The 22,285-nt window shown below is 41.8% G+C and overlaps 1 protein-coding gene across 1 annotated transcript in view; it reads right to left on the bottom strand.

Annotated features, from left to right (window-relative positions):
- Window positions 1-9,253: 9,253 nt before the first annotated feature.
- The window catches only part of LOC142658838 (uncharacterized), a 63,643-nt gene continuing 50,611 nt past the window's right edge, over window positions 9,254-22,285 (bottom strand). The window contains exon 7 of the mRNA XM_075834477.1: window positions 9,254-10,980. Coding sequence (XP_075690592.1) covers window positions 9,341-10,980 — 1,640 coding nt within the window. The 3' untranslated portion in view covers window positions 9,254-9,340. The remainder of the gene's footprint in view (window positions 10,981-22,285) is intronic.

Here is a 22,285-nt window from a genome sequence, read left to right as displayed (position 1 = left end):
TGCTGCCTGGCTCTTACCTTTGAGTCTGACTATTTCTCTGCTCAGCTCTGTGAGCCGTGATGCCGCCGACACTCTGTCCCCCGAGGATGAATGTGGGCAGGTGGCTGGACATACCTACTTATGCAGAGCAGGTACAAAAAGATGTAATATGGTGGGACACGGGGACGGGGGGTTGAAAATATAAGTCCACCACGACTCACCTCCTGCTGCTATGACCATGACAATTCCCCCCTATGCTGTGCACAGTCTACATGCTGGCCGCTGTAGTACACAGCCTAGTGCAGCCCAGCCAATCAGTTTGACCCACACTAATTGGCTGGACTGCAGCAGGCTGCGTAGTATAGCGTCCAGCAAGTGGGCTGTGCGCTGCTCAGGGAGGGGAAATGTGTCAGACTACAGGGCAGGGCCCGCCACTGGGGATAAAGAGGTGGGCGGGCAGCAGCAGCCCACTACATACACCGGTATCTGGCATTTGCCAGATAGGCAGCCCGGCCCTGCAATCAGCGATAGTGTGGCGAGGGGGGCCTTCGGGCCCCCCTGGCTTACGTGGCCGGTCGCAACTGCGACCGCTGCGACCCCTATAGCTACGCCACTGGTGACACTTAGCACCGCATACTGTGAGCCTGGGGTAAGGTCCCTTGTAGGGGGATTAGTGGAGCTTTATTATGACTGCCAAAAACGCTCCGCATCTAAGTCCTCTTCCTCAGGCAAGTTGTTGTCTTCACGGCTGCTTGGATTTGTGACACCGCCTTCAGTTCATGACAAGCACGTTGTACTGGCTCAGGCTGTGCCTGCCTGGTGGCTCTGTGCATCTCATTGATGGAGTTGATCATTTTGATAAGTCTTTGCTTTAAGTTTGTTGACACTTGATGGGGACCTAACCTTTGTTAATTTTTCTAATAAATGTTCATATGGTGGTAACAAGAACAACAACAACATGCCCTTTGAGTGTTGTTCTAAGTGTAGGTGATAAAAGTGGTAATCATTAAGACTAAGTCAAACCCCTTTATAAAAATGTTCATCATAAAACGATCTTTCACACTGGTCAGGGTATCTTGGAAATGTGCAGCTACTGGGTACATTGTATTTTGTACTTGTGTTGTAATACTTTTCAGTGGGATTTGTGCCTTGATCTGAGCAGTTGCCTGTGACAGCACCTACACACAGAAAGATTCAAAGATACTATATATTTTTTATCTGAAAAGTGGCTAAAACTAGGAAACTGAATGAAAACAATCTGTATAACCTGGGAAGGCCTCTCTGTTGGAGCTAGGTGTGCTGGTAAGGTTGGCACTGCTCTGCCAGGACTGTTCTGTAGGTAAATCACACAGCTCTAACAGAATTTAGCAGCAACAGCTGTAAAACCAGGAGCATACCAATTAGATCTTGCCAAATCGATCTTTGCAGTCTTAATGGCATATGTCAAGCCACACACCATCAATGCAAGTGCCATCAAGAGTGCACTGGGTGCTCCCGAATTATCTTCCTTAGCAGTCAACATTCCATAAGGCCCTATTCAGACAACAGGGAAACTCGGTTGTGTGAAGGCTGTTTATTTAACTGCATGTCTATGGGGTTATTCACACAGCCTTTTTTTTTTTTAATGGACCGTGTGAACGGCCCGGGAAAAAATATATCCTAGTTTTGCCCGTTTTCCAGGATCCCTCAATAGACTTAAAGAGGCTCTGTCACCAGATTTTGCAACCCCTATCTGCTATTGCAGCTGATAGGCGCTGCAATGCAGATTACAGTAACGTTTTTATTTTTAAAAAACGAGCATTTTTGGCCAAGTTATGACCATTTTTGTATTTATGCAAATGAGGCTTGCAAAAGTCCAAGTGGGCATGTTTAAAAGTAAAAGTCCAAGTGGGCGTGTATTATGTGCGTACATCGGGGCGTTTTTACTACTTTTACTAGCTGGGCGTTCTGATGAGAAGTATCATCCACTTCTCTTCAGAACGCCCAGCTTCTGGCAGTGCAGACACAGCCGTGTTCTCGAGAGATCACGCTGTGACGTCACTCACAGGTCCTGCAAATAAAAACGTTACTGTAATCTACATTGCAGCGCCTATCTGCTGCAATAGCAGATAGGGGTTGCAAAATCTGGTGACAGAGCCTCTTTAAGTCTATGAGGGATCAGTGAAAACAGGTCCCGCACAAGTGAAAATCAGACATGAAAAACATCAATTTTTCGCGGTCGATTTGACAACTGGACGTCTGTATAGAGCCTTAGAATCTGGTTTTCACGCCTTCTGCTCCTAGTTGGACACCTTCTGTGGAAAACAGTCTTTTATACAAAATCATTAATTCATCTATTCAGGTAGTTCAATTGAAAGAAAACATTTACATTGAGCAGTATACTAAATGCGATATGTGCAAATAGTTTTTCTTCTTTTTATAAACTTCATCATGTTTCCCTCAGACATAATCAGAAGAAACTAGGACTGTAACCATCATGCACATACTGTATTTGATGAAGTATCTTTGCATTTTGAAACCTTCCTGCATATGGATGGACTGTTGTTCAAACAGATGGACTCTTTTTCGTATTTATTTTTAAAAATAGAAAACTAGATTTTTTTTGTACATTTTTTGTAGATTTTTTTTTAACAGGTTCCCGACCGCTGGCTGTATTTATACGGCCAGCGGTCAGGGTCTCTGAAGTCCGCCGTATAGACTAATTACGGCGGCACTTCAGAGACTGTGCACGCACGATCGCGTGCACACAGCTCTATGCCCTGGCTGTTGCTAACAGCCATGGGCACTGGGCAGAATATCAGGGGCCAATCTTTTGGTCCCTGAACATGTGATCGCTGTGACAACCAATCACACCGATCACATGCATTTCTGCGTATAAAACAGTGTGCACATGATCGCGTGCACACAGCCCTGTGCCCACGCTGTTACCAACAGCTCTGAGCACTGGGCAGAGTATCAGGGACCAATCTGATGGTCCCTGAACATGTGGTAGCTTTGAAAACCACAGCGACCACATTTGTTTTATTTTGACTTTTCTGGGAGCAAATCTCCTGCCTCTTTTCTTCTCCTCGCACATTGTCTCAGTTTGAGGAGAAGAAGAGACTCGAGAGAATTGCTGCCAGAAGAATACTGTGAAAAAAAAGTGTTACACTGTAAAACATTCTTTGTATAGATAGATTTCTATCTATCTATACAATCTATCTATCAATCTATCTTTTTTTCTAGCCATCTACCTTTCTTTCTTTTATTCTATTAGAATAGACAGGTAGGGAGTATATAATTATATATATATATCCACATATATATATAATATATATAGCAATAGCGGTTTATTTTTTTGTTAGCGGTAGTGTAGATATATATACCAGTTAGTTTGTGTGTTTTATAAAAATAAATGTGTTTAGTTAGTGTTAGTGACGTTATGGCGAGGAAGTTGTTTAGCGGCGAGGAGGCATACGCCATGCTGTGGTCCGAGTCGGAGACCGCATCAGAGATGGCGTCAGAGATGGAACCTGTTTTGGGCAGTGACGATGACAGCGTCACTTCAGGTTAATCTTCAGGGGACGTTGTCCCTGATGCAGTTGAAACTGCAGAACTTGAAAGCGCAGGGCCTAGTAGCGCTGTAGCACGGGACAGCCTGGTCCCTCCAGTCCAGGCTCTTGTATGGGCACCTGCCCCATCTTTTGGGCCTAGAATCCACGGATTTACTGCCACTCCTGGCATAACCGTGGACAATACAAATTTTGTCCAAATGGATTACTTCCATTTATTTATAACGGACGACATCCTAAATCAGATTGTCCACGAAACAAATTTATATGCCACTCAATATATAAGGCAGAAACCTTCATCCACCCATGCCAGAGATTGGACGCCCACCAATTTGCAGGAATTAAAAAAAAAATTGGGGCTCACCCTAAATATGGGTATTGTCAAAAAGCCCTCCATTAGGTCTTACTGGTCAACAAGACCCACCCAAGCCACCCCAGTATATTCTGCAGTAATGCCCAGGTCTCTTTATGAGACAATAATGAGGTTCCTCCACTTCAACGACAACGCACAGGCCTCCCCAAGTACCGATGCAAACCGGGATCGGTTGTTCAAAATAAGACCGCTTATAAATTTCCTGAATAATTTATTTCTGTAACTCTACATCCCTGAGCAGAATGTAAGTGTGGACGAATCCCTCCTCAACTTCCATGGCAGACTTAGCTTTCGCCAATATCTACCTTCCAAAAGGGCAAGATATGGCGTTAAGCTTATAAACCGTGCGAAAGCGGGTCAGGATATACCACCGCCTTCAGGATTTATGAAGGGCGGGACCGCTCAATAAATGTTCCTGGATGCCCCCCTGATCTTTCCACCAGCAGCAAAATTGTGTGGGAGATAATGCAGCCTCTGCTTCACAAGGGGTACCACCTGTACTGCGACAATTTTTATTCTAGTGTGCCCCTGTTTAGGCATTTGCATGCTGCAAGGACTGGGGCATGTAGAACCATGCGCAAAAACCGAATTGGTTTTCCACAGCAATTAGTGGGGAAGCGCATGGTAAAGGGGGACTCCTGTGCTTATGCATCTGAGGAATTGCTGGCGGTCAAGTTCAGGGATCGCAAAGACGTGTATGTGCTAAGCAAGATTCATGCCGCAGGAACAGTGGCAGTGAGGGAAAGGGGGGCAACATCGGACAAGCACAAACCAGTGAGCGTGTCCGAATATAACAAGAACATGGGGGGGGGGGGTGTATTTAAGCGACCAGGTTTTACAGCCCTATTTAGTAAAACGCAAAACTAAAACCTGGTACAAAAAAGTAGCCATTTATTTGTTACAGGTGGCAATACACAATTCATTTGTGCTCTACAAAAAAAAACAGAGGCAGAGACACATACCTGGATTTCCAGGAGAAAATTATTGAAGGCCTCATTTTTGATGTTCAGGACACCCGAGAATGCCCCCAGTCTGAGGATGTCACGCGACCGACTGAAAAGACACTTCATCAGTCGGATTCCCCCAACACCAACCAGAAGCAACCCCCAGAAAAAGTGCCGCGTCTGCAGAAAAGACGGGCACCGCAAAGATTCCCGATATTTCTGTCCATCATGTCCCTCGCAACCAGGCCTGTGCATTGAGCCATGTTTTAAAAAATACCACACTGTTTTGCATTATTAGATTTTAGTTAATTCGTTGAAAATATATTTGCCCTACATTACTTTTTTATTTTTCCCCTGATTTTACTCCAACGGTGAGGGAGAGAATGGGTGGGGGTGGTTGTCATGTTTGCTAAAGTTCATCTGCTGAATAGCTCCATTTGCATAAACCTGCAATTTCTTATTTTAGAAAACCCCAAAAAATAAATTCCCATTATACCCCTAGATAAATATTTTGGGATTTCTGCTTCAAGAGCAGATATTTTGGAAGTGTTATAGAAACTCTGTTGAGTTTTGTAAAACCAGCTTTGAAAAAAAGCGATTTGTGAAATAAGCTTCTTCTATCGTCCGCCCTACTACATCTCTATGTGATAATAAGGCCCACATATTTGGTATCCCCATGCACAGGAGAAGAGGCAGAATGTGAAAGGAGATTAATTTTGGCCGTCATCTATACGGTGTGTGAAAAATGCTGGTATAAACGGACGCATTTGCTAAAAAAATTGCTAATTTTATTCCATCTTATTCAAGAAACTTTCAGAAGAAAACTGGACTCGCTAAAAAATATGATAAACCCCTTGAAGGAAACCTTGTGGGGTCTACTTGTTTGAATGAAGTCATTTATGGGGTGATTCTAATCTTTCAGCAGCATTAGGCCCCACAGAAAACAGTATGCGGCTATAAAATCAAATTCAAAATTCCTGGACCGAAAAGGCCAAAAAGCCTCCTTTTATGCCAAGCCCTGGCACATGCCCGCACAATGAATAAGGCACACATATTTGGTATCCCCATGCACGGGAGAAGTGGAAGAATGTGAAATGGGATAAATTTTGTCCGTGGTCCATTCTGTGTGTGAAAAATGCTAGCATAAGCTGACGCAATTGCTAAATTCTTGCATTTTTTTCAAATTTTGCCCACTTTAGAGAAAAAAATAAAAATGATATATACTGACAAATGCCACTAAAACAAAGCCCTATCTGTCCTTTAAAAAGAGTGTAAAATTCAAAGCTGAACTTTATTCACCTGCAGAGTTATAGTCATCTAAAGAAGCGCATAGCAAAATTGTGACATTTGCTCTGGTCATTTAGCTGTAAAACAGCCTAGTCCTTAACCGGTTAAAGACATAATATGGAACAGAGGAGAGAGAAAAATAAAAAGCAAAACATAAACAAATATGAAAGTGTACTTAACCCCTTAATGACCAGCCTATTTCAACCCTTAATGACCAAGCCATTTTTTTTACATTTTTCCATCGTCGCATTCCAAGAGCTATAACTTTTTTATTTTTGCGTCGACATAGCTGTATAAGGTCTTGTTTTTGCAGGACAAGTTGTATTTTTTAATAGCACCATTTTGAGGTACATATTATTTATTAACTTTTTTTTTTTGGGGGGGGGGGGATAGAAATAAACCTGAAATTTCGCCACTCTTTTTTGCGTCCTAAATCTACGCCGTTTACCGTGTGGTATAAATAACACAATAACTTTAGTCAGCGGGTTGTTACGATTGCAACGATATCGAATTTATATAGTTTTAGTATGTTTTACTACTTTCACACAGTAAAAACGTTGCAGTTGTATGAGGGCTTTTTTTTTCCGGGAAGAATTGTAGTTTTTATTGGTACCAGTTTGGAGTAGGTGCGACTTTTTGATCACTTTTTATCGCATTTTTTTAAAGACAAGATTAATAGAAAACAGCAATTTTTCCATTGTTTTTTATTTATTTTTTTACGGCGTGCACCGTGCGGGTTAAATAATGTAACAGCTTTATAGTCGGGGTTGTTGTGGATGCGGCGATACCAAATATGCATAACTTTTTTACTTTATTTTAGTTTTTTGATAGTAAAGCATCTTGTAAGGGGAAAAAGTGGGGTTTTCATTTTTTCTTTTATTAAGTTTATGAAACTTTTTTAATTACTTTTTTATTAAAGTCCCCTAGTGGGACTAGTATGCGATCATCCGATCGCTATTATAATACACTGCAATACTTTTGTTTTGCAGTGTATTACTGCCTGTCCGTTTTAAACGGACAGGCATCTGCTAGTACATGCCTCCGGCATGACCTAGCAGGCATTCACTACAGGCAGACCTGGGGGTCTTTATTAGGCCCACGGCTGCCATCGGAGACAGACACTCGGCGATCTTATCACCGGGTGTAGAGAGGGAGCTCCCTCCCTCTCCAAAACCACTCAGATGTGGCGCACGCTATTGAGCACCGCATCTGAAGGGTTAAACAGGTGAGAGCGATACTTATATCGATCTCACACGTACGATCAGGGATGCCCTCAGCTACCTCTGGCAGCTGAGAGCAGGGAGATTTGACAGCTCCCTGTTCTGTTTATTTATCTTGGTGCAATTGCCGTAAAAAGGCTTATGCATCAGAATAAAGCCAGTTAGTGACCGACGTGAAAAGGCGTATTAGTGGTCACTAACGGGTTAAACACCATCTGTACATTTTATATACTTCATGCTCATCGGATAATCCAAAGCAATTAATAATCCTACTCCCATCGGGTCCTGTAAATTCCGGATTAATACCAAAAATGAAAAAATTGTATTACTAAGATCCGGGAAAAAAATACTAATGTGCTGGTAATACTTACCTCTGTAATGAATCATCTAGCTAACAGTGCACGATCACAAACAGGGTTATCACTGTTTTCCCTATTGCCATTGGGGTACATAGGAAATGACCATTAATCCTAAACATGCACAGAAAACTTTGCCATTAAAAGTTACATTTTGTGTTGGCTTTACTATTTTATGTAATAAAATGTACCATGCATAATGTAGATTTTTATGTTCACCGAGTGACTTTGGCTGCTGCAAATTCGCACAGCCCCACCCTCCATTTCCCATTGTATGACTGACTAAAGTCTACAAACACCTCCTTCATCTAGTGTGTTACAGCCACTGCGCTTCAGTGCCACCCGTAATGTGGTGAATAAGCATTGGCATTCACACCCTTGTTTGCATTGGTGGCCGTAGTCCTAGACTTCCACCACCCTCTTTATGTACCAGACATATCTATCTCCCATACTTCCTTTTGTGCGCGTAATTTAGGCTGGGAACGCCACCTGCTTGTGGAGTAAAGATCTCCCAGAGATCTATGCTAACTTCAATTTAGAGAGTAAAGCAGACAGTTTCACTGGAATACTAAACACAAGGAGAGCTACTTATTTAATGCACACGAAAACCACTTGCCAAAACACAGCCTGGATACACACTACTGCCTATCCTAGACAGCCAGTTTGTGAGGGATATCCCAGCCCCACAGTGTGCAACCAAGTTCGCAAGACCCAAAGACAAACAATTAAGGGGGAAAGTAAAAAGATCACCTGTGATGGAGAGATCGGCTTTGTTGCTTGTAGCCAGAGTCCCCGAAGCCAGACCCACAAGGGAGGAGAAGAGGGGAAACTGGTAAAAAATCTCACCTGCAGCCACTTAGCCTGTCTTGAAAATCCTCCCGTCCGGATAACTTGCAGGGGAGGCTAAGGCTGCTGGACATGCCCGCATTATACACCAGATGGTAAGGAAGTTCTCAAACTCTTTTTAAATGGTGAAATTAAATAAAAGCTTTATTAAGATAGATAAGTTACAATAATAAGAGGGATCAGTAGGAAATAAGAAAAACCTGGCCATGGAGATCTTCTCAAGAGAATTAGACAGAAGACCTAGAGATTCACTTTTAGATTAACCATTTAAAAGGTCTTTTCTGGCTAACTGCTATCAAGAAACTGCCTTATTGGCCACACTAGAAACAAGTACTAATAACACATCCTTCTATTTATAAGATTTATGTTGCCTGAATATCATGTCGGTCTCCGATAAACTTGGCAATCCTATCTCACAACGGCCTTGAAGGCCTGATAGAGAGAGAAGTAGTCTCATATTCAGAGAATATGGTTCAAGAACAAACCGTAGATAGCAAAATTATATAAAATACATTTCAGAGGCAAAGTATACATATATATAGCATAAGCATATAATGGCAATTGATTATTAGCAAAAGCTACAATTAATATTTTTCTTTATCAACTGTAACAATTCAGCCCCTCTGCTTTGTAAGTAAACAGGATTCTTCTTTTCTTCTTCTGATTTCTTTGTAAAACATCTTCCACATTAAGAACATCAAAGTGGCTTCTCCCATGTGTGGCTTCTCTGATGAGCCCCAAGTTTGCCTTCAGTAGTAAAACATTTCCCACATTCTGAACAGGACTACGGCTTTTTTCCTGTGTGACTTCTCTCATGTGCAACAAGGCCTGATTTTTGTGTAAAAAATTTCCCACATTCTGAACAGGAATATGGCTTTTCTCCGGTGTGTATTCTCTCATGTTTGACAAGACTAGATTTTATTGTAAAATACTTCCCACATTCTGAACATGAATATGGCTTATTTCCTGTGTGAATTCTCTCATGTGCAACAAGGGTTGATTTATTTGTAAAACATTTCCCACATTCTGGACATGGATATGGCTTCTCTCCAGTGTGAATTCTCTCATGTTTAACAAGATTTGATTTATCTGTAAAACATTTCCCACATTCTGAACATGAATATGGATTCTCTCCTGTGTGACTTCTCTCATGTTTAACAAGACTTGATTTATCTGTAAAACATTTCCCGCATTCTGAACATGAATATGGCTTCTCTCCTGTGTGACTTCTCGTATGTATAACAAGATTTGAGTTATGTGTAAAACATTTCCCACATTCTGAACATGAATATGGCTTCTCCCCTGCGTGACTTTTCACGTGTGTAACAAGACTTGATTTTTGAGTAAAAAATTTCCCACATTCTGGACATGAATATGGCTTTTCTCCTAGGTGCCTTCTCTCATGTGCAACAAGGCCTGATTTTTGTGTAAAAAATTTCCCACATTCTGAACATGAATATGGCTGCTCTCCTGTGTGACTTCTCATATGTATAACAAAATTAGATTTATTTGTAAAACATTTCCCGCATTCTGAACATGAATATGGCTTCTCTCCTGTGTGACTTCTCGTATGTATAACAAAATTTGATTTATTTGTAAAACATTTCCCGCATTCTGAACATGAATATGGCTTCTCTCCTGTGTGACTTCTCGTATGTATAACAAGACTTGATTTATCTCTAAAACATTTCCCACATTCCGAACATGAATATGGCTTCTCTCCTGCGTGACCTCTCACGTGTTTAACAAGACTTGATTTTCGAGTAAAGCATTTCTCACATTCTGGACATGAATATGGCTTCTCTCCTAGGTGACTTTTCTCATGTGCAACAAGGCCTGATTTTTGTGTAAAAAATTTCCCACATTCTGAACAGGAATATGGCTTTTCTCCGGTGTGTATTCTCTCATGTTTGACAAGACTTGATTTATCTGTAAAACATTTCCCACATTCTGAACATGAATATGGCCTCTCTCCCGTGTGACTTCTCTCATGTATAGCAAGATGTGATTTTTGTGTAAAACATTTCCCACATTCTGAACATGACTTCTCTCCTGTATGACTTCTCTCATGTTTAACAAGACTTGATTTATCTGTAAAACATTTTTCACATAGTGGACATGAATACAGCTTCTCTCCTGTGTGAATTCTTCTGTTTGTAAAATTACCAGAGTTTTTTGTGAACGGTTTACCACATTGATACCTTTTACCCCCTTGCTGAGCTGTACTTGTGGTCACAATCTGTGATTGGTCAGTAGAAGGTTCCTCATGATTAGGGGAATTGTATGATAAATCTGTACTGTAAAGTTCTGGATGTATATTAAGGGTAATGAGGTTTTCTCCTGAAGAGTGCTGGATGACATCATCTTCTACTTTATAATTTATCAATAACCTGAAGTTTCCCTCAGAGCTCTTACTGGGATTTTCTGTTAGGAATAAAAATATGTTTTGTGATTTTGTTTTAAAAAAACCAAAATTTACACATTTATAAACATTCATATTATGCTGGAAACACACATGTAGTGTTTTGAGCCAAAGCCAGAAGTGGATCAAGCAGGAAGTTGAAGAAGTTTAAGCCATGCTTTTTGTATCCACTCCTGGCTTCAGCTCAAAACACGTCCTCAAAAACTATGTGTGATTCCAGCCTTATAACGCTTTGTATAACACTTTCAAATATATACATGACAAAGTCCACGATTCTGGTCTACACCCAGTCCTCCACTTTTATTATATAAAAATGAACTTCATAAAAAATTTTTTTTTGAAAAGCAGAACTTTATATGCCAATGAAGCCTGTCCTCTGCTAACACATTTGGCCCTTTAACCCCTTCCATCTTTGGCCACTTATGACCTTCCTGACAGAGCCTCATTTTTCAAATCCGACATGTTTCAATTTATGTGGCAATAACTTCAAAATGCTTTTACCTATCCAAGCGATTCTGAGACTGTTTTCTCGTGACACATTGGACTTTATGTCACTGGCAAAACTTGCTGCTCGATACATTCAGTATTTAATTGTGAAAAACACCAAAATTGACAAGGATTAGAACCTTAGCAGCAATTTCTCACATTTTCAAGAAAATTTCAAAAGGCTATTTTTACAGGGGCCAGTTCAGTTGTGAAGTGGCTTTGAGGGCCTTGTATATTAGAAACCCCCAATAAATCACCCCATTTTAAGAACTTAACCCCTCAAAGTATTCAAAACAGCATTTAGAAAGTTTCTTAAACCTTTAGACGTTTCACAGGAATTAAAGCAATGTAGAGGTAAAATTTACAAATTTTATTTATTTTTGTAGAAATTCATTTTTAATCCATTTATTTGTAACAGAAGGTTTTACAAGAGAAACGTAACTCAATATATATTGCCCAGGTTTTGCAGATTTAGCAAATATCCCACGTGGCCCTAGTGTGGTAATAGACTGAAGCACAGGCCTCAGAAGCAAAAGAGCACCTAGAGGATTTTGGGGCCTTCTTTTTATTAGAATATATTTTAGGCACCATGTCAGGTTTGAAGGGCTCCTGCGGTAACAATGCAGTGGAAATCCCCCAAAAGTGACCCCATTTGGAAAACTACACACCTCAAGGAAATTATCTAGGTGTATAGTGAGCATTTTGACCCCACAGGTTCATTACAAAAAATTATTGGAAGTAGGCCATACAAATTAAAATCTACGTTTTAAGAAAATGTAGGTTTAGCTAATTTTTTTTTCATTTCCACAAGGACTAAAGGAGAAAAAGCAATTTGTAAAGCAATTTGTAAAGCAATTTCTCCCAAGTGAAACAATACCCCACATGTGGTCATAAACGTCTGTTTGGACACACGGCAGGGCTCAGAATGGAAAGAGCGTTATTTGGCTTTTGGTGCTCAAAATTTAGTAGGAATAGTTTGCGGAGGCCATTTCGCATTTGCAAAGCCCCTGAGGGGACAAAGCAGTGGAAACCCCCCAAAAGTGACCCATTTTGGAAACTACACCCATTGAGGAAATTATCTAGAGGTATAGTGAGCATTTTGACCGAACAGGTTTTTTGCAGAAATTATTGGAATTGGGCCGTAAAAATGAAAATCTAAATTTTTTCAAAGAAAATGCAGGTTTAGCTCATTTTTTTTCATTTCCACAAGGACTAAAGGAGAAAAAGCAATTTGTAAAGCAATTTCTCCCGAGTACGGCAATACCCCATATGTGGTAATAAACTGCTTTTGGGCACACAGTAGGGCTCAGAATGGAAGGAGTGCCATTTGGCTTTTGGAGTGCAGATTTTACTGGATTGGTTTCTGAGAGCTATGTTGCATTTGCAAAGCCCCGGTGGGACCAAAGCAGTGGAAACCCCCCAGAAGTGACCACATTTTGTAAACTACACCCCTCAAGGTATTGACCCGCAGGTGATTTGCAGAAATTAGTGTGCACTCGATGTTGCAGAGTGAAAATGGGATTTTTTTCCATAGATATGCCAATAAGTGGTGCCCAGTTTGTGCCACCATAACAAGACAGCTCTCTAATTATTATGCTGTGTTTCCCGGTTTTAGAAACACCCTACATGTGGCCCTAATCTTTTGCCTGGACATTTGACAGGGATTCAGGAGTGAAAGAATACCATGTAAAATTGAGGCCTAATTTGGCGTTTTACAAAGTATTGGTTCAAAAATTCAGAGCTCTGATGTGAAATAATAAAAGAAACCCCTGAGAAGTGGCCCCATTTTGGAATCTGCACCCCTCAAGGCTTTTATTAAGAGGTGTAGTGAGCATCTTCACCCCACTGCTCTTTTCCATAAATGATTGCGTTGTGGATGGTGCAAAGTAAAAATTTACATTTTTCCATAGATATACTATTTCAGTGGCAAGTATGCCGTACCCAGCTTGTGCCACTGGACACACCCCAAAAATTGTTAAAAGGGTTCTCCCGGGTATGGCGATGCCATATATGTGGAAGTAAACTGCTGTTTGGGCACGATGCAGGGTTCAGAGGGGAGGGAGCACCATTTGGCTTTTGGAGCGTGGATTTGCTTGGTAGTAGATTTGTTTGAATATTGCTGGTGTTTCCGTTTATAATGTGGGGGCACATGTAAGCTGGGCAGAGTACATCAGGGGCATAGTCAGGTGTTATAATAATTGGGTTAAAAAAAAACAATAAAATAATCCATAGATGTGTGTGTTACGCTGTGCTCAATCCTTTCTGCACAGGCCGATGTCGCACTGATAAATGTCCTTCCTTATCCCCCTTTTGGTCCACACTTCCCACATTTGCAGTTTGGGGAATTTTGCTGGGAAGTGTTGGCCTGGTATAATACGGGCGCCTTCGCTTCAAGCAGATATGTTTGGGCCATACCCTTCCTGGTTCCCTAATTTTAGGGCCTAGATAATTTGCCTCTTGAAACAGAAGAAATGTTCCCCTTGCAATTAGATCGATGTTCGTATAAGGAAAAGGTAGGGGAACTAGGCATAACCCTAGTGACCCTGTTTATAAAGGCGGTAGTAATAGTGGGTGTCACTAACCAGTGGATCCCGCTATTACCCCACCCCCTTTAACATTGGCGAGCCAGCCCAAACTGCTTTCAATTTATTTCTGTCTTTTGTACAATAAAATTGTGTTAAAACATGAACTGTAGATAGGCGGCGAGGCGTGGACAGGTAACGTACGTACACGGTGTAGTGTTGGGTTATACTGTGCGCCTAGACCTTTTTGAAGTTCAGACGAGTAACACAATTTTATTTAAGGCTTGATACAGGATACAATTGATCAGCGAACCTATTGTTTTTTGTTTTATATTCTGAGGTATTAACGTATTTTATTTTGCTTTGCGGCGTGCTGCTCTACGGCGACGACTCGTCGGGCGAGTGAGCAACTTATACAAAAGAGTTTGCAGAAGTATCAACGTCGGTGTTCTTCCGGTGAAGTCCAGCTGATCGGGAAAAGGCTTTCCGGAAGAAAAGGACCTTTTTCAAAACAGCGGTTGACAAGGAGGACAACGCAGACGGAGATGACTTCTGAAAACAGTGAGTATGGACTTCTCCACACTTAAACACCTCGCCAAAAACAGTAAATTTAATCCAGTAACACCCACGACTTACAAGTCAGCAGGAATGCTGTGGTCCACTCTGCTGGACGAGGCTTATGCACATGATAAGTTGTGTATTAGCAAGAGTGTTCTTAACAAAACCTCCAAACGTCTCCACATGCTCGCTAAATTAATCTGTGTGTATGAGGAGACGTGGAAGCCTGATCACTCAGAAATTAAGAGTGATTCCCCAAATCTTCACTGCCAGTGTTGTGCCAACAATGTGAAGCAGGTTTGTGATTTGCAGACACAACTGGCAGAGAATGCCCAATGTAGAGATCAGCAAATTTGCATGCTGGAATCGCAGGTGATAGATTTGAGAAATCATGGTGATGATATTGATGCACAGCTGACTGGGTCTTATGCTGTGATCAATGCATTTAAGGTTAAGGCGGTCTCTACGGATGCCATCATTGCCAAGTTGAATGATGAGCTTGCTACTAGGTCACAATTGGTAACCAGTATGCAAAACATCATAAAAGATTTCTCAAAAATGTTATCGGCTTTGTCTTTTTCAAGGCCTGATTCCGCTGTAAGTTTGCCCTCTACAGGGCAAAAAGGGGGGAGTAGTAAGAGTGATGGATCAAATGTCACAAATCGTGATCCCATCCGGAATCCTGAAGGTAACATTGTTACGAAAGTGTTACGCAGATGTAAGCGTACGATATTTAGAAGTGCTTCCCTAGCCATGCAGAACTTTAAGAGATCATGTACTGTTGACTGCCCTAAGTCCAGCAGAGCATGTACTGTTAAATGTTTTGCATGTGCCGACTCAGGCAATATTGCGAAGTACTGCGAGTCTTTGAGTACTCAGAAATGTGGTCCTGTTAAATGCTTTAAATGTGGTCAGATGGGACATATTGCGAGGAACTGCCACGGCATAAGCAACCATGGAAAGCCCAGCGAAATGGCAATAGAAAATGGCCACGTCACAACAAAACGTGGGTTTAGACAAAATGGCTGCATAAGAGTCTCCTTACAGCCTTATGTGCTCCGCGACGTGCTCAAGGGTCTAAATGACCAACCACAACTAGGGAGGAGTTTAGGAAGTTGGCCATAAATTGCATGTTCAGTCTGTTGTTATGTCTGTAATGGTTGTTTATGGTCTGTTGTGTTTGTCCCCAGTTGTCCGTTTTTTTCATTTGTGTTTTTATTTTGTGGTTCTTTCACATATTCTATTGTGGTACATCCCTGGTTATCAGTAATATGTATTTATACTATATGGGTGTTGCCTGTATTTATAATGCATAATTAGAAAACCACTCCAGGAAAACAACTGGAGAATCAACCATTGGACAGTGGTGTATTTGCGCCCAATGTTTTAATTGCTCTCTATTAGGATAACGTTGGAGTTGTTGTTATACTGTGAACTCAGGTTAGGCGGTGCGAACAGGTAACATAAGTTCACGGTGTAGTGTTTTATGTTATTCTGTGCACCTAGACCTGGGGGGGGGGGGGGGGTTCAGACAGGTCACACAATTTCATCTGAGGCCTAATACGAGTGCAATTAAATACAGCGAATAACAGTATGGCTGATTATTTTGTGTTTAACTGGAGTTAGGAAACTTTGGACAGGGGGAGGTAACCCTGGCATTACACCCATATCTTGATTTTAAGATAATGGGTTTGCTAAGACAGGGATATAGTTCCACAAACCTGAGAATTGTGAGGAACCACAAAAACAATGCTTCATCCACAGCTCCCCTCGGATATCCTGACCTACACCAGTGTTGGGATACTGAGGGGTCCTGTGATATGAAGGCTAATCCAATGCCCTCCTCAAGACATGGGTCAAGGATATTGGTGCTGGTATCTAATGCAGAATGCCACGCGACTAACTGCACCGAAAGAGGCATATTCCTCCCAGGAGCATACTGTACCCTTAATCCCGTATTAGGCGTTGATGTGGCGGATGAGAAGGGAAGAACTCCGGTGACACCTGAAAAAAGGCTCGACATCCGTCCAGACACCCCTGTGTGACTCCAGATGATTCCTCTTGGGTTTGGCATCAAACTAAGAAATCTCCTGCGAGGAAGAGGATGTCGTGGAGAAACTGGAAAATTCCCAACACCAAGCCACTATTCAGTTGGAACATGACACTAAAAAGATCACAGGAATTGTGAACAACCTTGAGGCGGACGCGGAAGTGTCTTGGTGGGAGAGCTTGTTCGGATATAGTCCCAAGGCCACTTCCTTCTTCAACTTGCTCATCCACCCAGTGATAATCCTCACTCTAGTGGCGATTATGTACGTTGGACTGTTCTGCGTGTACCGACGAATGAAAGGACTGGTTGACCAAATAGAACGAGGTCAAGCAGAAAGCCACGAATACATTCGTAGACAGGGTCTAAGGACATAGTGATACAGTCCTGCGACCAAGAATTGTTTATTATTGTATGTGTATATATATTTGTAAAGTGTAAATCTTAATCAATGGGTCGTACAAAATTTTCAAGGTGTACATATAGACATTCCAGGTGTTGATATGTGTCCGCAACATAGGCATACTCAGTGAGGACGAGTGAGTATGTACGTGTAGGCGGGCATATATTTACAGCCTGTAGTCACCCCATTTACATGTGGACCTTTCACGTGTTTATGGAGGAGTAGTGAGAGATGCTGTTTGAGCATGAATCTCTATATGTACATATACCTATGGTTTGGGGGGGAATATTTTTGTATGTTTGGTCATTTTTCACTTTGTTTGTATGATTGGGTAGTGTGTAGGAACCCTTAGGGATAGGTAAGGTATTCACACACCCTTGTAGGTATTTGCCACCTCAACCTGAGAACTGGTATGGTCAATAGGATGATGGATTGAATGTCAGAGGGGAAATGGAAGGCGATGCTCCACCCCACAGTAGATTCCTGGGTACCAAGACATCACCTCCTCCTCGGGGATGATAACCTGCCATGATTGAGACCTGGATATCGGCCCACAAAGATTGTTTCGTCTTCAATCAAGATGCTGGGAAAAGTTGGAAAAGTAATGGATCACGTACAAAAGGTTGTTAAAAGGCGGGCTAAGCCATTCCAAGGCTGACCATGTGAGGGCACAAGTAGCCTTACACGGGTCAGCATGCTAGAATTGGATCGGCCACTGGAAAGACCTGCTGACGTCACTCAAGAGGAAGAAACTCCAAGCAAGAAAGAACAAGAAATCTGCGGTTCATGGACTTTGAGGTTTTCATATGAGCTTTGTTCGTTTGATGAGCTTTGAGGCTTCGTTCTATGGACTGTGAGTTTATTTCAACCCCGTTCTATGGACTATGAAGGTTTCTTCGTTCTATGGACTATGAAGGTTTCATTTCAACTTCGTCTGATGGGCTTCGAGGCTTCGTTCTATGGACTGAGTTTTATCTCAACTTTGTTCTATGGACTAGGAGATTTAATTTCATCTTCATTCTGTGAACTTTGAGGTTTCGTTTCTTTGGACACTAGACTCCAGTCAGAGGACCGGCGGGAAGGTGTCCTTGAGGAGATAGCTGATGTCGAGTATCTAGGTCCAATGTTATACTTTCTTCCATCTCAGTCAATTTCCTGGGAGGTTGAGGGGGTAAATAGAACCCCACAAACACTTCACCAAATTGCATTGTCGAGTCCCCGACAACAGGGGGATTGTAAAGGGAAGTGTCCATATATATATATATATATATATATATAGTGTGCATGTATATGTGTGTATGTATACAGTGTATACGTATATATATATATACATACACATACATACACACACACACAGTGAAGGAAATAAGTATTTGATCCCTTGCTGATTTTGTAAGTTTGCCCACTGTCAAAGACATGAACAGTCTAGTCTTTATTTGCATTGTGCACAGAGAAATAAGTATTTGATCCCTTTGGCAAACAAGACTTAATACTTGGTGGCAATACCCTTGTTGGCAAGCACAGCAGTCAGACATTTTTAGTAGTTGATGATGAGGTTTGCACACATGTTAGATGGAATTTTGGCCCACTCCTCATTGCAGATCATCTGTAAATCATTCAGATTTCGAGGCTGTCGCTTGGCAACTCGGATCTTCAGCTCCCTCCATAAGTTTTCGATGGGATTAAGGTCTGGAGACTGGCTAGGCCACTCCATGACCTTAATGTGCTTCTTATTGAGCCACTCCTTTGTTGCCTTGGCTGTATGTTTCGGGTCATTGTCGTGCTGGAAGAACCAGCCACGAACCATTTATAATGTCCTGGTGGAGGGAAGGAGGTTGTCACTCAGGATTTGACGGTACATGGCTCCATCCATTCTCCAATTGATGCGGTGAAGTAGTCCTGTGGCCTTAGTAGAGAAACACCCCCAAAACATAATGTTTCCACCTCCATGCTTGACAGTGGGGACGGTGTTCTTTGGGTCATAGGCAGCATTTCTCTTCCTCCAAAAACGGCGAGTTGAGTTAATGCCAAAGAGCTCAATTTTAGTCTCATCTGACCACAGCACCTTCTCCCAATCACTCTCAGAATCATCCAGATGTTCATTTGCAAACTTCAGACGGGCCTGTACATGTGCCTTCTTGAGCAGGGGGACCTTGCGGGCACTGCAGGATTTTAATCCATTACGGCGTAATGTGTTACCAATGGTTTTCTTGGTGACTTTGGTCCCAGCTGCCTTGAGATCATTAACAAGTTCCCCCGTGTAGTTTTCGGCTGAGCTCTCACCTTCCTCAGGATCAAGGATACCCCACGAGGTAAGATTTTGCATGGAGCCCCAGATCGATGTCGATTGACAGTCATTTTGTATGTCTTCCATTTTCTTACTATTGCTCCAACAGTTGTCTCCTTCTCACCCAGCGTCTTACTTATGGTTTTGTAGCCCATTCCAGCCGTGTGCAGGTCTATGATCTTGTCCCCGACATCCTTAGAAAGCTCTTTGGTCTTGCCCATGTTGTAGAGGTTAGAGTCAGACTGATTAATGGAGTCTGTGGACAGGAGTCTTTTATACAGGTGACCATTTAAGACAGCTGTCTTTAATGCAGGCACCAAGTTGATTTGGAGCGTGTAACTGGTCTGGAGGAGGCTGAACTCTTAATGGTTGGTAGGGGATCAAATACTTATTTCTCTGTATTGGCGGTCCCCGCCATTACAGCTGGATGTCAGCTGCAAGATACCGCTGACATCCGGCGATGGTGGCACCGACTCAGCTTCTGAGCCAGTGTCCACCATTTGTCGTATGGATACAGACAAATGCGGGAAGCACTAGCTTTCCATGACGTATCCATACGGCAAATGTCGGGAAGGGGTTAATACTAACTGGACATAAAACATCTTAACTTAATATTGTTACAAACAATCTAATCTTGGCCACAGTCTACATTTAACAAGATAATCTGACAATGAGGTCTGTATATCCTAATGGCTGAGCAGACCTCAATTTCATAGAACATCTTCGGGATGCAGTGAAATAAACACAGTGAGGCTAACAATCAGAATCTGGTTAAAGGTTCCCAGTACATTGTTAAATCCATTCCACTAAGAATTCAGGCTGTTCTAACAGGAAAGAGGGTCTTATCAAGTACTAATAAGGTGACCGTAATGAAGCGGTCCCATTCAGGTTTTAGACATGTGGCAATTTAATTGCAAATTGTTGTTCTATTTCTCTGCCAACCGATACTTATTTGGTCTAGTTTTTCTTAGAACATATAGGGCTTTGATATTGTGTAATAAATAAGGAATATATTTAACTGTGATAGAGTGGGAGAGGTGTAAAGGGGAAAACTTTGTGGGACGTTTTAAAACGTCCTTGCAGGGATAGGTGTAAACTATGATCAGTCGGTAAAGGTGCTTCCTAATAACCATGGATCTTTTTTTTTTTTTTTTATTCTATATAGAAAGATCCATATCTTTAAACCATCTTGAAAACTTCTTAAAGACCCTAAAGTGTACCAAATTACCAATACGACTTTTCAGAATAATCTGTCATATGTGCGTACAGGAGGAATAACACTATTTATGGCCATTAAATGATTTGTATATGGCATTATTTTAGAAGTTTTCACTTTGCAGGCTCTCACTCTAATTCTAAGTTTTTCTTGATGTAGTGGGTGGAGCCTAACTGCTACCACGTCTTCCATACACTGCGCACACAGAGCTATACTGTTTTAATGGACTGTGTGAAGGGCCCGTGGAAAAATAGGACATGTTCTATTTTCGTCCGATTTCATGGATCCCTCAATAGACTCAAGTATATGAGGGATCCGTGAAAACGTGTCCCGCACGGGTGCAGCTCGGACGTGAAAAACTGTGTAGGAGTAAAAAAAAATAATTCTACAGTTGAAAAAAAATGCTGCAAAGTAAGAATGCTTTCATAAATAGAAGTGTCAATAGTTTTTTTTTTTTATCAATTAACAAAATACAAAGTGAATGAACAGAAGAGGAATCGAAATTAAATCAATATTTGGTGTGACCACCCTTTGCCTTCAAAACAGCATCAGCTCTTCTAGGTAAACTTGCATAAGTCATGGGTTTTGTAAGATTATAGTCAGGTGTATGATTAACCAATTATACCAAAAGGTGATAATGATTAGCATTTTCATACGTAGGCTGAAACAGTCATTAACTGTAACACACAGCTGTGTATGAGGCTTTAAAACAGGGTGAGGAAGAGCCAACCCCTGCTACAAAGGTGAGGTTGTGGAAGACAATTTCATGTCATAGCTCCACCATGGCAAGACTGAACACAGCATCAAGACACAAGGTAAAGCAAAATAGAGCAAAAAGGAAGCAGCACTCCAGGTAAAGTGACTACAGTGGTTTATTCACCATTGATGCAGACAAGCGACGTTTCAGCACCTCCTTGGAGTCATTATCAAGTTTGATAATGGCTCATCAAGTCTGATAATGGCCCTAAGGAGGAGCTGAACCATCACTTGTCTGCATCATTGGTGAGTAAACCACTGTAGTTACTTTACCTGGAATGTTGCTTCCTTTTTCGGGTTTTGCTTTGCCTATTTGGACCTTAGAGTCCGCTCTGCTGAAGATTGCACCCGGATTCTAAACTAGATTCCATTTTACAGTGCTGCTCCACTTTGGACTTCTTCACATTTTAAAACACAAGGTAGTTATACTGCATCAGAAAGGTCCCTCCCAGGCAAAGATTTCAATGCAGACGGGGGTTTCCAAATGTGCAGTTCAAGTTCTTTTGAAGAAGCACAAAGAAACGGGCAACGTTGAGGACCGTAGATGCAGTGGTTGGCCAAGGAAACTTAGTGCAGCAGATCAAAGACACATCATGCTTACTTCCCTTCCAAACTGGAAAATGTCCAGCAGTGCCATCAGCTCAGAACTGGCAGAAACCAGCGGGACCCAGGTACACCTATCTACTGTTTGGAGAAGTCTGGCAAGAAGTGGTCCTCATGGAAGAATTGTTGCAAAAAGCCATATCTTCGACATGGAAACAAGGCCAAGCGACTCAGCTATTCATGAAAACATAGAACCTGGGGTGCAGAAAAATGGCAGCAGGTGCTCTGGACTGATGAGTCAAAATTTGAATACGGTACAATAATGAGCGTCTGCAGGCAACAGTGAAGAATGGTGGAGGTTCTTTGCAGGTTTGGGGCTGCAATTCAAAATGGAGTTGGGGACTTTGTCAGGATTAATGGTGTTCTCAATGCGGAGAAATACAGGCAGATACTTATCCATCATACAATACCTTCAAGGAGGCATCTGAT

The sequence above is a fragment of the Rhinoderma darwinii genome, chromosome 1 (assembly GCF_050947455.1).
Source record: "Rhinoderma darwinii isolate aRhiDar2 chromosome 1, aRhiDar2.hap1, whole genome shotgun sequence".
Lineage (NCBI taxonomy): Eukaryota > Metazoa > Chordata > Amphibia > Anura > Rhinodermatidae > Rhinoderma > Rhinoderma darwinii.
The sequence above is the reverse complement of the archived record's forward strand: the minus strand, read 5'-3'. Positions and strand labels throughout refer to the sequence as shown.